General features: G+C 44.4%; 1 protein-coding gene across 2 annotated transcripts in view; it reads right to left on the bottom strand.

Moving 5' to 3' along the window:
- Positions 1–14,570, bottom strand: part of CROCC (ciliary rootlet coiled-coil, rootletin) — a 574,059-nt gene that overhangs the window by 433,086 nt on the left and 126,403 nt on the right. The window contains exons 4-5 of one of the 2 annotated variants that reach the window (XM_078642848.1): positions 3,050–3,133; positions 1,672–1,863 (exon numbers count right to left, since the gene is read on the bottom strand). In XM_078642848.1, coding sequence (XP_078498974.1) covers positions 1,672–1,863; positions 3,050–3,133 — 276 coding nt within the window. The remainder of the gene's footprint in view (positions 1–1,671; positions 1,864–3,049; positions 3,134–14,570) is intronic. The other variant, XM_078642849.1, reaches the window with a different exon arrangement.

The following is a 14,570-nucleotide window of genomic DNA, read 5'->3' as shown; positions in this document are numbered from 1 at the left end:
GGCTGAATTTGGTACCGCCACCACAGTAGTCCACAGAATGGGAAGGTATTCTGGCTCTCAGTACACTACACATTTCAAGCCGTTTTAAAGCCAAATGCTATCTTTTTCTAGATTTTGTGTGAATCTGTCTTTTGTAGACTACTCAGCATTTTAGGAGACCTAGATGATGGCCATATAGACATTATGAGGGTAACATTTGTCATATTCACAAAGTTAAGAAAAAATAAAATACAAATTTTGCAGAGGAAAACTGTAGCTACACTCAATAGCCCTAATATCTACCAGGCACACAAAACATAACCACATGGATAAAAGGAGTTTTTTTAAAGTGTACTTAAGTCTGCCCTTGTAAAATACTTAAATCCAACCCGAATCATCTGACTGGTGTATTTCCCCATGCTAGTTGCAGCATCTACACATCAACAAATATGCCACTTTTTGTAGCTGAGTGATTGGGTACAAGGAGACCATCAGATGGATCTACACAGGTCTAGAAGAAATATAAAGCATGCCACGTACTCTTTCACTACACTTTGTGACAATAAATGAAGACTATAGGTGCATCTTTACCATTACATCAAGATATTGCCACACACCACCCTGCATTCATTGAACATATGAGGCTTTGAGCCTGCCCTTTATCCAAGGTTCAACACAAATGCAAAATATCCTGGGCAACATTAGGGCACAAGGATTTCCTACACAAATTGACCTCCCAATTATGCCACTTTTAACAGGGAAAAAATAACTGCAGTAACAAATTGCATGTCACCAGATAATTTTTAAAGAGACGTTTGGTTGACAAATTCTATCACGCAAATCTTACATTGGATCACACATAGCCTAAACCTTGCCATCATGGAGTATTACATTTCTTGGCACTTCATGGAGCCTGATGAGTTTGGGCCATTGCTCAGTCTGTCTAAGTCGTGCTCCATAAACTGTCCTTTTGAGAAGTAAATCTATGGTTTTAGGAAGGGACGGACTGGCCTAACGGTTAATCCCGAAAGTCTGGTTTGTGAGTCTGTTTTATGGTCTGGTAGTTCGGTTTCCCCGTTGATTTCTCTGATATTACCATAACATTGCCGCAGCAAGCACAAATTCATAGTCTCCCATTCCTTGCAAAACACCTATAGAGCGTGTATTTGCAAGTTCAAAGCTGCCCTGATTTGCAAATGTGGACCACTTCTGTGGTTATTTAATTCACTAATGGGGGCCACTTTTAATTTGGTGTCCAAGCCAATTTTCCATTCCAGTCTGACCCTGGTTTTGGGGCAGTGAGACAGCCAGTCGTAAATGTTGTTAAAGGTAACAGAAGCACGGCAGTCTATGGGAGAAGATGTGCATGATGGGGTTTCTAGGATTGGCATGCAGAGAGCAGTGCATGAAGGGAGGAGCGTTCAAACTATGCTATTTTAAGGATTTTCGGGGCTCGAGCAAGAAATAAATTGGAGATCCCTGTTCAAATCAACATTGAATTTTATTACCCATTTACTGATAATCCAAGCCCGTTTTTCCAAACAATATTGTACTACGAGTTAACGGTTCAGACAGAAATAGAGAGGAAATAGTAGTACGAGACAAAATTCACTTATCCAGGAGCCCCTCAACAATTGCCCAATTTAGCATATTCCTTAAAATGACTACGTACAAAGCTGGTCACGTGCTCACCTTGGCCTGAAGCTTCTGCACGAGCTGCGCCTGCCGCTGCTGCCCCTCCTGGTAGGCCTGCAGCTTGCGCTTGTAGGCCGCCTGCTCCTCCTCCAGGCGGCGCCGCAGCTCGATGTTCTGCTGGGCCAGGCTCTTGTTCTCCAGCGTTTCCCTCTCTCGCTCGCCGGTCTCCAGGCGCAGCGCCTGCTCCAGCTGCAGCAGGGAGAAACATGTCTGGGTGTACTGATTGCAACGGTTCCACCGCGCATGCGCGCGCACTCACACTCAGAAGCAGTCGGGCCAAGAGTGGAGAAGCAGGAATGGGGCAAAGCAGAGAGAACGGTCACAGGAGAGACTGTCAAGAATACGTGGACACGAGACAGGAGAAGGGTAAAGGGACTGCGGTCACGACAAAGTGTATCTATAACGGATGAGGTGTGTCTAAGACCAGGTGGGACAAGACCAGGTAAACTGATCCTTAAAACTGAAGCATATTCGGGACGTTAACCAACCATTATCTTTGAGTCACAACAAGCACCTTCTGTTGCTTTTATTAGCTTTGCTTCTTTATCTACCTCTATGTCTGCCATGGCAGTGAGAATAAATGATCAAAAAACTAACTGTACCATTAAAAACACTGTCATTGCTTGAGATGCCTGTTGTGATTACGTCACTCATTTCGTATTTTAAATACAAGGGTTATTAAGTTTTTAATGCAGTGCCCTAATACCCGTGTCAGCGATACAAACTGATAAATAATAAATCCACGCATTTACTACCACAGTGCAAAGGTCAAATTCCAGTTTATTACCACAACAGAACAAAATGGACTTGAGAAAAATTGTTTACTGCCTTGCACTCGGCATATTAAATTCACGCAAACACATGGGAAAAAAAACCAAGGCCTCTTTATTGTGATGTTCCCTTCCTGCACACATTTAACACCTTGATTTTGATTGAATATGTTATTAACACAAATACACATGAAAAATACCATGATAAACTGTATACACAGCTGTGCAAAATGTAATATGCTATTTATTACCACTGTAGAGGAAGGAAGTGACATAATCACCCACTCAAAATTTTGCCTATCGCGAGCCTTGGCCCTCAGCCTTAGCGTGTTGTACATTTAAACATCAATCACTTATTGAGGCGAACAAAAATAAGTGCTATACACTGAGGTAGATTTCAGTACTTCTGTGTTTATTCATCGGATTACCAACATGTTTCGGCCATGTGTGTCCTTTCTCAAACATACACAAGTTGATGTCACTGTAATGTTCAGGCCTCAAGCAGCCTTTGGCTAAGGTAGCATATCGTCTTTCGAGCTACCTTAGCTTCCACATGAAGTCACAGAATCCAAGGAGAAGGCCCTGGCCCTTTCATTGCTGCTTACCATCTCATTCCTGCGCCTCAACGCCGCCTCTGCCACGTGCACAGTGCCCAGGCCTTGGCAGCTCCAGCGAATGGGTTGTTCCAGCTTGGACACAAAACAAAATAAAAAATATATGGAGCAGTGAGTGCCCACTACCTGCCTGTGAAGGACATTTGAAAATCCCTAACACAGCTCTGCACTGCCCAGATGAACGATTCTATACAATGTCCTATGTACTCTGATCTTGCCCTAAAATATTTTTGGGGAAGCCCAGGTATCGGTTTTGCACTTGCCTTATGTATCACTTCAGACAACTCATGGCATGGTTCTATACAGAACCAGTGTACCACTGACAGAACAGCTGCAGCCTGGTGCTGCCTCAAGAAATCATATTCATAAAAATATGCACTCCCCTTTGGTACAACTTTACTGACTAGTGATTCTACAAGTATGTTTGTTGGAGTGCGGAGAGGCCACCAGAGCCCTGCCCATTAGTCCCAGTCCTTCCCCTACAACAGCATACTTTGAGAAAACCACAGCAACGCTATTTACAGCCCCTGAGGAATGCTCTTTGTGGGAACGGGCTTAGGGCCCCACATTAGGAGGAAATTAAGAAGCATTCTGATGGGTAACGAAACAGGAGTGTGGGACAGCGGGAAGGTGGGGTGCCAAGCACTCGAGTAACATGTTGCACCAAATGCAAACGGGCAAGTACCCACTTAAGTTTGTTCTATATTGTAAGTGGTTCTGTTGTGTTTTTGCTATGCTGCCAGGCTATGTGATATTATGTTGCAGTGTGGTATTTTGTGTTGCATTTGCATTTTGTGAAACAGAGTTACGTTGCAGTTGTGTTTTTTGTGTTGATGTCATTGTTGTGTTCTTGTACTGTTGCTGTGTTGTTTTGTACTGTGTAGTATTGGAATTTGCGTAGCACTGTCCATACCCCCTTGGAGTCTTGAAGGAGTGTGCTGTTGCAATTTTGCTATTTTGTTATGTTGTTGCAATTTTTAGGTTGTGTTTAGGTGCTGTTCAGTTGCTTTGTTGGTTAGTGGTATTTTGTTTTGTGTTGTGCTGCTGTTGTGGAGTTGTGTTGAATTAATGTGACACTGCGTTGCACTGTAGTTACGTTTCGGTGGGTGTTTAAGTTGTTTTGTTTGGCTCTGTGTATGTTTGCTGAAAAGTACACCTATAGTCCCGGAAAACGTGTTATGTCCCTGGGCACATAATGCAGAATTAAAGGATCATATGTGCTCATGAATGACTAATATATACCATTATCTCCTTGTGGTGCTAAGCCACCTAGTGTTGGAACTAGAAACTGCTTCAAAAGCTATTTACTTGGAGCTCTGCATGCTGGTACTGCGAAAGCATTCGCACGTGATTTGTAAAACACACAGTTCACTGTAGGCCAGTACCTCCCGTTGGAGGGAGGTGGAGAAGGCAGCACTCCTTAGACAATTCCTTGGCAAATCGATAACAAATCGACTGGCTAAATTAAGCATCGCTCTTGCAGGAGCTACTAGAGCATAGTGTTGGCAGAATACACGTGGGTTACCATACATAGCCGCTGAAAAAAGGGCTCTTGACAGGCATGTACCTGAATAATTTATTTATTTGAAGAGTTTTATATAGCGCGAACATGACCCTCATGGGTATCAGAGAGCTCTACAATTGTTAGAGAGGATATAGTTATGCAAGTAAACATATAGAAAAATTGTAATAAATAGAGCCAAGAAGGCTCTGTTATAGCTTTAATGCCAGGTAAGCTACTTATCGCTGGAAGAGTGTGGCCAGGCACTTGGAGGGTCGGTCTAATGCAGAGTGTACTGGTAACAACAAGAGAGGAAGGGAACGAGACTGGCGCTCCTATTTCCCTCGAGAGAAATCAAAAAAACAACAGAGGAGAGTCACACCAATAACGCCTAGAAAAAGAGCAAGCATGTAGCAAGTCTCACAGTCTAGGTTAACTGTAAGGGAAACCTCATTAGGTTATGCGGAAAGCCCTCACTCACCAACCTGGTTGGAGACATGCTTCATCATCGGGCCCCACCAGGAGTGGCCGAATACCACCCTAGTGTGCTTCAACGCCAGGTTACTGCGTAGCTGGTTTTTTGTGCGTGAAGTGTGAATTAGGTGAGTTAAAAATGTCCCAATCGTGTCAAAAAAAGAATGTATTTGTTTTGCCAGTTGGACATGGATAAAAACAATAGTGTAGGATAAAGGACCAGAATTAAAAGTCCAGTTTTATCCTACATTGTGGTCAACATGTTTCTGCCTATGTGATAGTAGTTTATTAGGCGTTCGTCAGGACCAGTCAATTAAAGTGTGATAAAGTGTAGTGGTGAACCCCAGTGGTAAGGGCGCGCTAAAGCCCACCCTAGCCTGGGGTTACTAGTGTTAAAAGAAATTATATCGTAAAAAACACTGTATCAAGATTCAGTCGCGTTGGAGTGGAACGGAGTTTATTAAAAAGTGCTAATGATTATAGCACCATGGGTCTCGGGAGGGGGGTGGTACCGAAATGGCACACCGGCCTGTATGCTAGGCACCCGCTTGGTACCTGCTTGCACCCTCTATTACCGGACCCCGAAGAACACGTTCTTCAGGGTCTCGGTTCCACTCCAACGCGACGGAATCTTGATACAGTGCTTTTTACGATATAATCTCTTTTAACACTAGCAACCCCAGGCTAGGGTGGGCCTTAGCGCGCCCATACCATCGGGGTTCACCACTACACTTTATTACACTTTAATTCACTGGTCCTGATGAACACCTGATAAACTACTATCACATAGGCAGAAATATGTTGACCACAACTTAGGATAAAACTGGACTTTTAATTCTGGTCCTTTAACCTACACTATTGTTTTTATCCATGTCCAATTGGCAAAACGAATAAATTATTTTTTTGACACGATTGGGACATTTTTAACTCAACTAATTCACACTTCACGCACAAAAAAACAGCTCCGCAGTAACCTGGCGTTGCAGCACACTAGGGTGCAATTCGGCCACTCCTGGTGGGGCCCGATGATGAAGCATGTCACCAACCAGGTTGGTGAGTGAGGGCTTTCCGCATGACCTAATGAGGTTTCCCTTACAGTTAACCTGTAGACTTTGAGGCTTGCTACTTGCTTGCTCTTTTTCTAGGCGTTATTGGTGTGAAGCTCCTCTGTTGTTTTTTGTATTTAATGCAGAGTGTAGCCACAGAAGACATATAAATAAATCAATTTAGCAACAGCTTCCTTAGCAGCTGCTCCCAAGGCATCACTGCCTCAGTAGACCACAATGGTCTGGTTCCATTGAGGTAAAATGTCAGGGAGCACACAACACAAGTGGTGAGAAATATCCCAGGAGAGGCAGGTTGCATAAGAGGGAAGAAAGTGGAGAGAACAGTCTCCCCGTTCACGTGAATTTGTAAAAGAACTTTAGGGACTAAGTCGGGGTGAGTGCTCACGACCACCATGTCATAATGGAACAGAGTTTAGGGTTCTGAAGTGCGAAGGGCTGACTGCTTCCTTGTTGACTTCATAGCCACCCACAAAAATTCTCCCAGAAAATTAGCTTTGTTTTGCATAATGCTAGAGGCTTTAAAGGATTATACATCAGTCTGGTTAGAACCAGGTTTTAGGCAGAACCAGGGTTCCCCTGTCCCAGGAGGCAGTACAGCATCTGACTGGACGACACAGGTGCATTAGATCTGTCGGTGTCCTTTGAAGACCTCACTGACAGTGGCGGACTTCCCAAACAAAAAGTAACATGGTGGATCTCTCTTGGCAGGGCTCAATAGGAGATTATCATTCAATTCTTCTCATTTTGAGCTCTGCTATATGATTCTTTGCTCACTAGCAGGGTTGTCCTTTTCACTACACATACATCATGAAAAAGAAAGAATAGTTTGATTGCAGGGTCACCTTAAATAATTCATAGAGCCAATCTATTTAATTGGATTTTAAAGTAGTATCAATGGATTTATTTGTGGGCTTTTACATTGTATTTTAGCATTGCTGATCCAACAGTAACAATGTACTGGGATATCATAAAGAATCAATAGAAAAATCTATTTAATGGAATTTTAAAGAAGTACAATGAATTTACTGATGGGATATTTCATTAGCAGTGTTGATTGAGGGTTGCTTATATGATATTGTATTAATTTTGAATATAAATTATACAATATTTACCCACCTACCTCCCACCATGAGGAAGAAGATCTCAACAGTGGTGGGGTGAGGGGCGGATTCAGGAGATGGACTTTAGTGGTCAGGACGAGACTACTACAGAGACCTCCCTTAGGCCGAGACGAGTTGTACTCTCCAGTGCAAGCCTCCAGAGTCAAAGTGAACTGAAACTTGAGCCCTGACCCGAAGACAGGGAGGGATGTTTGTATGGCCACTCCGGCATGGCGCTACAGGCCTGTTGCACTAAGTGAAGGCCCTGGATCAGCCCCACAGTGCAAAGGAAGCATTCTCAGAAAAAGCTAGGCTCACACCAACGGTTTAACAAAGTCTCTGGCTCTGAGGAGGATATTGTGGCAAAAGGACCCTTGGCTCCAAGGCCCAGGAAACCTCATCCTGTTAAAAACCTAGTCTGGCTGAGACGGTTTGGTGCTGGTGAGGAACGGTTGTGCGACCTGATACTTTCACCTTTGTGAGGATTACTTTCTCCTGGCTAGGGCACTACTTTACTAAACTGGCAGGAAAAATCTTCGAGACTGTGCCTGGTGAAGTCTTCACTCTTTTTCGTATTGATTAAATAAAATAATTCCTTCAAAACTGATGCACGTCTGCTCTGTCTGCAAGCCAGGCTGTTCTGGAGTTACCTCACCGAGAAAGAGAGAGACTAGCAAAACCGAGAGGCGAGTGAGACAAGAGAAAGAAAAAAAAATATCCTCTGGACTTCAGCCTTGCATGAGAAACTGAGTGCTAAAGATGCCTATTTAACTACGTTGTTGGTGGTAAAAAGGAAGTTGCGGGTGTATGTGTGCACAGAGACTTTGTTACTAGAAGGCAAAGCTAGGAGTTAACTTTTGAAGCAGCTTCTGTTTCCACAACTTGTTTGTGAGAGGTGAGACTAGGCTAGGAAAGAGTGAGAACACGAGTGGTTCAGGTTTTAGAGAAGTAGATGTGATATCCCTTTCTGACAGGCAAGAATGTTGAAGGACAATTTGCTTGCTCAACGAGTCTGCTACAGGGGAACCATGTGTATACAGACGAAGCACTTGGATACCCACATCTGCATTGGTGACAGCCTCCAGACCCTTCAGACGTAAAGCCTCCTCCAGCTGCAGCCACAAAAAGAAGAAACAAGAGAACAAAAAGAGTAAGCAAACAGAGCATGGAGGAGACAGGAGACGCCCACTACATCCAGACCGCCAAGCACTACCAGCTCATTGTCACCCAGATGGAAATAAATGGGTAGAAATTTCATGGCTCTCAAGATGTGTGCTAGTCTGATGGGCCTATTGTATCGGATATCATTTAGAACCACCTATTTCTTCCCGAAATGGGATGCAAGCTGCATCTGTGCCCGGATGCCCAGTGAGGAATTTTTTTCAAAGTATCTTCCTCTCGACTCCCTACTCCACAAGTGCATTGTGGAACTGGGAAACTACACCACTAGTCTTCAGTGTCTATGGCAGTGAGCAAAGACCAGCCCTTGTTGTGCTGTGGTGTCATCTGTAGCCCTGAGTTAGCCATTAAAAGCTGCGTCTTGGGCCACTGAAGGCTTTTCTCCAGTCACCAAACAAAAAACAAATGAAAATCAAGCTTACAGAATAAAGGGAGAGTGATTCTTTGAACCAGGGAACCCTTTCGAAATACACCCACAAGAAGCACCGAATTTGAGATCAACAAATATTTCATATGAGCACATTCATTCACTCATCTGTTCCATAATGTACCTGATGGGAATGCAGAGCCACTTACCCTGATGGGAAACAGACTATCTTCCCAGTCCTTACACTGCAGTTCAATTACTACACCACATATTTTAACCAGACCTAAATTCATAAATAACAGAAAGTTGCGCAAAAGAGCTTAGATGAGCCACATTAAGCCCCATTTCGTAACAAATCCACAATAAAGCAAACCTATTTTAACACTCAAACCACTACATATGTCCTTGTAGTTAATGGTTTGCTTTCGTCAACAAGATCCTCCTTCGCACTAACAACAGGCCATCAGTTTTCATGCATAACACCAAACCCACCCAATTAAACGGTCATCTTAGACTGAGGATACAGTTAGTAAGTTTAGAATTCTGTACTTTTGGGGAATGCAGGTGGCCCATTTGAGGAGGGCGTGTGGCAGACCAAACCTTCTTTATGCATTAAGAACTAAATACCTAGCACACTTTTAGTGATTTGCTTGGCATCGGTGGTCACTTTCCTCTGATTTGGGTCATAATATGCAAATTGTCAAAGTGGCCGTGCAAAACTGAAGTTGTTTTACTAGCCAACATCTTCTAATAAAAAGTGAAATATAATTAAAAAGCAGTGATGACCCGAGAGGGAATCCACATGAAACTGTTGCCAGAGGCAAACAAGAACTAACCAATTCTCTCCTCTCCGATATCCATCCGGAGGAAAGAAGTGATCCCAGGCACAGCCTTATTTATGCATCAGTCAATGACAAGTTTTGAGTTGCTCTACAATTTTGTTGTGGTGTACTTCATTGAACGTAGTCAACAGATTCAAAATAGTACAGATTGCTGGCTGGTTCATGTGAGTTGCTTCTTACATGTGCTCCTTATGGCCATAGCATGCCATAACATAACACATGCCATTTTCTGTGGGGGTGGGGGAGACTTACTGACCTGAAACTGGATCTGAACCACTTAAAGTCATTCAAAGAAAGATTCACACATGAGCCCTCCTTCAGTTTGCCACAAGCCCGCTCTACACCTATATGCCTTTGCTTCAATAGCTGATCTAGTAAGGAAAAAGGAGATGAACGCCCAAAAGCACTTCACTGGCCTCAATAAACTGCTCTTCTAATCAGAAGTAGGGGAGATGGAATATTGATCCATTCATTTTCCAAAGGATATAGTATAATCAAAGGAGAAAGGACCACTTGTCCTGATCAACCTTAGGTCTGCAGGATGGTGGGGGGGTTTCTGTCCCAATATTAAGACCCTCAGGCACGTGATGGGTATGGTGGTGTCTTTAAGCGGTATATCTTGATTCTCCGCTTATGATTCACGTGTGTGCATAATCATTAGGTCTATTAGGTTATGCAGCCTCCACCAGGAGGTTATTACCCAAGGTTGGTGCAGTAGTGAGCCAGAGATAAAAAGACCGAAAAGCCAGGAAGACAAACATTTTATTAGGTCTGGTTTTGGGTCTGGTAAACTCAATTGTAGTGCATCTGGTTAACTGGTTAATGAGTTATAGTTGCACTTTGAGTATCAAAAAGTTAAAAAATTGGTCGACATGTTTCTGCCTCAATTGCCTTTGTTCTAGGACTTACGGGCATTCATCAGGACCGTGAAATAACGTGCAATGAATTATTAAATATAGTGTTAAAAAGTGAAAAGGAAAAAGGTTATTGACCTGTTCCTATGTCTTGGAGGTCTTATGGTACCTGTAATGAGTAAACACATGATTTCAGCACACACACAGGGTGGGGGATGGGGAAGAGACACACACCCACAGCAGAATACTGCTGTAAATATCAACTAATAAACAACTAAAAAATGGCAATACTTTTGTAGACCGTTTTCATTCATTAAAGTGTCAACTCTCTCTTATCCTTTCCATACTCAAGCACCGACCTATAGCATGCTTGCAATGGGACAGAGTGTGTTTTTTATATAGTATCGTGCATTCGTATTCATTTCAGACTATAGTGATGCTAAGGTAGTGATTGTGTCTGCTAATCATTTACCAAGGCGAATGTGATATTGATTCGACCTCTAGTCGTGGCATGCAAGGCATACTGAGCGCTTTGGTGAACTGAAACGCAGGTGTTTATAGCGGCGTCATCACACATACATAGGCCGGTTAGTTACCGATATTACTAGCGTTTACCTCGCGCATTATTTTTGCACACTTCCTTCAGCCGGTAGAGATTTTGGAGCGGGCTAAAGGGGAGGTAAAGTGAGAAATTATTAGGGCGGCTGTCTTATACTTGCGGTTTTGTGGACGTGATCAAATCTGTCTCCTCGCTACCTATTGCGCCTCGTCCTCAGCTCGCTGTTGTGCGCGCTGCTCTGCTCGTACCGAACCGGAAGTGGTTCGTGTTATTTCCTGGTTACTTTTGAAGATCTGTCTGGGAGGCGGTGCTTACGCCCTCATCACTTTCCTATTGGGCTAATAGTATTGTCTAGGACATCGTAAACATTCAAGGCTATGCGTTTTCAATTTTGGAGATTCTCTTTTTTACGACGCTCGTTTTTATCTATGCAAAACGGACTGGTGATGATAGGGTCTTCCTATTCAGGATGCAGTATAAGTCTTGTCAAATCTAGACATTTGTAGAAGTCTTAATGAATACATGTGATTCTGCATTTTATTTGGTGCAGATATTAGCTGATAGACTCATATTGGTGTATTTTATTTTCATATCTCTATGAGGTGGGTTTCTCATTCACTAGTGTGAATAGTTCCACTGTGTGTTATGTCCAATGCATCTCTCGGGGATTAAAATTCGAAACTAGACTGTATTTTTCTTTGTAGGAGGTATACCAGTGTCATCTTGCTTTTACTGTGTATATTTTGGGGGCACTGTTACTTTCGGGGGCATTGAATATTTGTTTATAGACAACCCCAGTTATTAGTTTCCATCTGTGATGGGGCCTTATATCTATGGTTTGGAACTGGGTATGCCTTGTCTGCTCGCAGGATGCTCCTAGGGTATTCATTTTCTTGCCAACGTGAGCCAGGGTATATTATCATTCAACCCTTCGGTATCCGTCTTGAGTCTGTGTACCCATCTTTGCTCTTTTTCAAAGAGAATTTTTTCGGCATTATGGTCTTTGTATGGTAACGTTTCCAGGATTACCCATTGTAAGTCCGATATTGTGTGGCCCTTCTCTAGGTAATGGGTAGCCATCTTCGTGGTACTCTTTTTGCATTTTACATTGCTCTTATGTTCGCATAGTCTTTGTTTCGCTTTTCTGCATGTCATTCCAATATAATTCATTTTACATGGACATGTAATCATATAAACCACGTGGGTGGTGTTACAGTTTGTGTGGCTGTTCAGAGTCCATTTGAAATTCGGTAAGAGTTGCAGTTCTTTGGTTGGTTTTGTGAGGTTGCAGACAGAGCATGAGCCACATGGGTAGTGACCTGTCACTTGTGGATTGCCCCATGGATTTAGATTCTCTCTTGGTTTTTTCGGAGCTGGCCTAGTATGGACCAGGATATCCTTTAGGTTTCTGCTCCTCTTGTTTGCGAATCTTGGTTTCTGCCAGGTAAGGTTACCTGATGTGAGTATCCGCCAATGTTTATTGACCATCTTCTTTAGATTGTTTGTCATCGGGCTATACGTGGTGACACACGTGAGTATTTCTTCAGGAGGCGTTTGAGCGAGGTGGTGGCAGCGCCTTGTGACAGCGCTTGGGGAAAAAAAACAAGGCGTGCAGACTGCGAGTTGAATCTCTTCTGCCCTCCTTCTCTGTACTGGACGAATGCAGCAGGCGCTTTTAACGTCGTTTTTTAATATTTTTAAAGAACGATCTTGACCCAATTGATTTACTAATTGTGGAGTGCTGATATCAACTGTTTGCTTTTTAAACTTACCTAACTGCTGTTGCTTGATCCCCCTGCTCCCCGGTCCACCGCGGCTTGTCTGTGCCGATTGTGTGGAGGGACAGGTCGGGCGCCATCTTGGTAGTCCCGGACCCCTACTGGACCGGAGTTAGCGCTCCAGCTCGGGGAGGGGCTTGTGTATCAAATAGGACCTGTTCAGTCAGTTCTGGGCGTTTGAGCGAGGTGGTGGCAGCGCCTTGTGACAGCGCTTGGGGAAAAAAAACAAGGCGTGCAGACTGCGAGTTGAATCTCTTCTGCCCTCCTTCTCTGTACTGGACGAATGCAGCAGGCGCTTTTAACGTCGTTTTTTAATATTTTTAAAGAACGATCTTGACCCAATTGATTTACTAATTGTGGAGTGCTGATATCAACTGTTTGCTTTTTAAACTTACCTAACTGCTGTTGCTTGATCCCCCTGCTCCCCGGTCCACCGCGGCTTGTCTGTGCCGATTGTGTGGAGGGACAGGTCGGGCGCCATCTTGGTAGTCCCGGACCCCTACTGGACCGGAGTTAGCGCTCCAGCTCGGGGAGGGGCTTGTGTATCAAATAAAGATGCCTCCTAGGACGCGCAGCGGGCGCGCCGTCTGCGCGCCAAAGGAGGGCCCGTCTGTGCCCGTCCGTGCCTCGGACGGGCCCAGGGCCAGCCAGTCTGCTTGGCAATCCCCGGGGAGGGCACTACTAGAGACACGCAAGTACTCGCGTTATGATCTCTTGAAACTCGCACCCCCCGCTAAGGGTTCGCCGTGCATACGTGCGGGTCCTGAATGTGTTCTGGCTACCTGCCCTACCTGTGGTTTCTCTCCTCAACCATTCCCCCCCCCCTACGCTTAAATCGTAACGATACGATTACTAACATTAGGGCGGGTCTGATAAATGCCAGGTCGGCGGTGAAGCACACAGCTGAGATCTTTGAACTTTTGGTGGACGGTCAGTTGGAGTTGCTGTTCCTCACGGAGACGTGGATGACCAGCACCTCCGCTCCCACTGTGGAATTGGCTGTCCCCAGGGGGTTCAAGATCGCCAGAGTAGACCGTCCCTCAGGTAGAGGAGGCGGACTTGCAGTTATTTTTAAGGAGGGGTGGAGTCTTACCTCTGAGCCCCCGGTTGAGGGTGTAGGAGGTGAGGTTTTTCACTTTTCTATTGTGACTTCCCCCCATTTTACCTTGGGCGGATCTTTAATCTACAGGCCCCCAGGCCAGGCCACTCACTCACTTTCTGGACTCCTTGGAAGAATACATTGTGCCGCGGGTCTTGGGTCTTCCTAAGTTTCTTTTGGTCGGCGACCTTAATATTCATATGGATACTCCTGACTCGCCTGATGCACGCAGGCTAGGTGAAATCTTTGAGCTCGCTCAGTTAAAGCAATGGGTGACCGCCCCGACGCATTCGGGCGGCCATCTGCTTGATCTGGTATGTTCCAATTTCCCTATTCAGTCTGTGGTCACTGAAAAAACAACCTGGTCCGACCATTCATTGGTTAGATTTATGTGGGAGATGGAAGAGTCTAGCCCTCCACCTTTTACCTGTTATTCCCAAAAAATTAACCTACCTCTGTTTAGACAGGCATTGTTAAAAACCCGTCCAAACTCGGGGATAATTTTGGATGATGCGGTTGGCGAGTTTAATGAGTGGATACGGCAGGCGGCTGCTGCCTCCACTAAACAAACCACGCTAGCCAGAGCTAGACGCGCTCCCTCTCAACCCTGGTTTTCCCCTGAATTGAGGGAAATGAAACTGGGGTGCAAAAAACTCGAACGAGTGTGGAGACGTGCATATAGCCCTGAGGCC

The sequence above is a fragment of the Lissotriton helveticus genome, chromosome 5_1 (genome assembly GCF_964261635.1).
Source record: "Lissotriton helveticus chromosome 5_1, aLisHel1.1, whole genome shotgun sequence".
Classification (NCBI taxonomy): Eukaryota; Metazoa; Chordata; class Amphibia; order Caudata; family Salamandridae; genus Lissotriton; species Lissotriton helveticus.
This window is presented reverse-complemented; position numbering and strand designations above follow the sequence as displayed.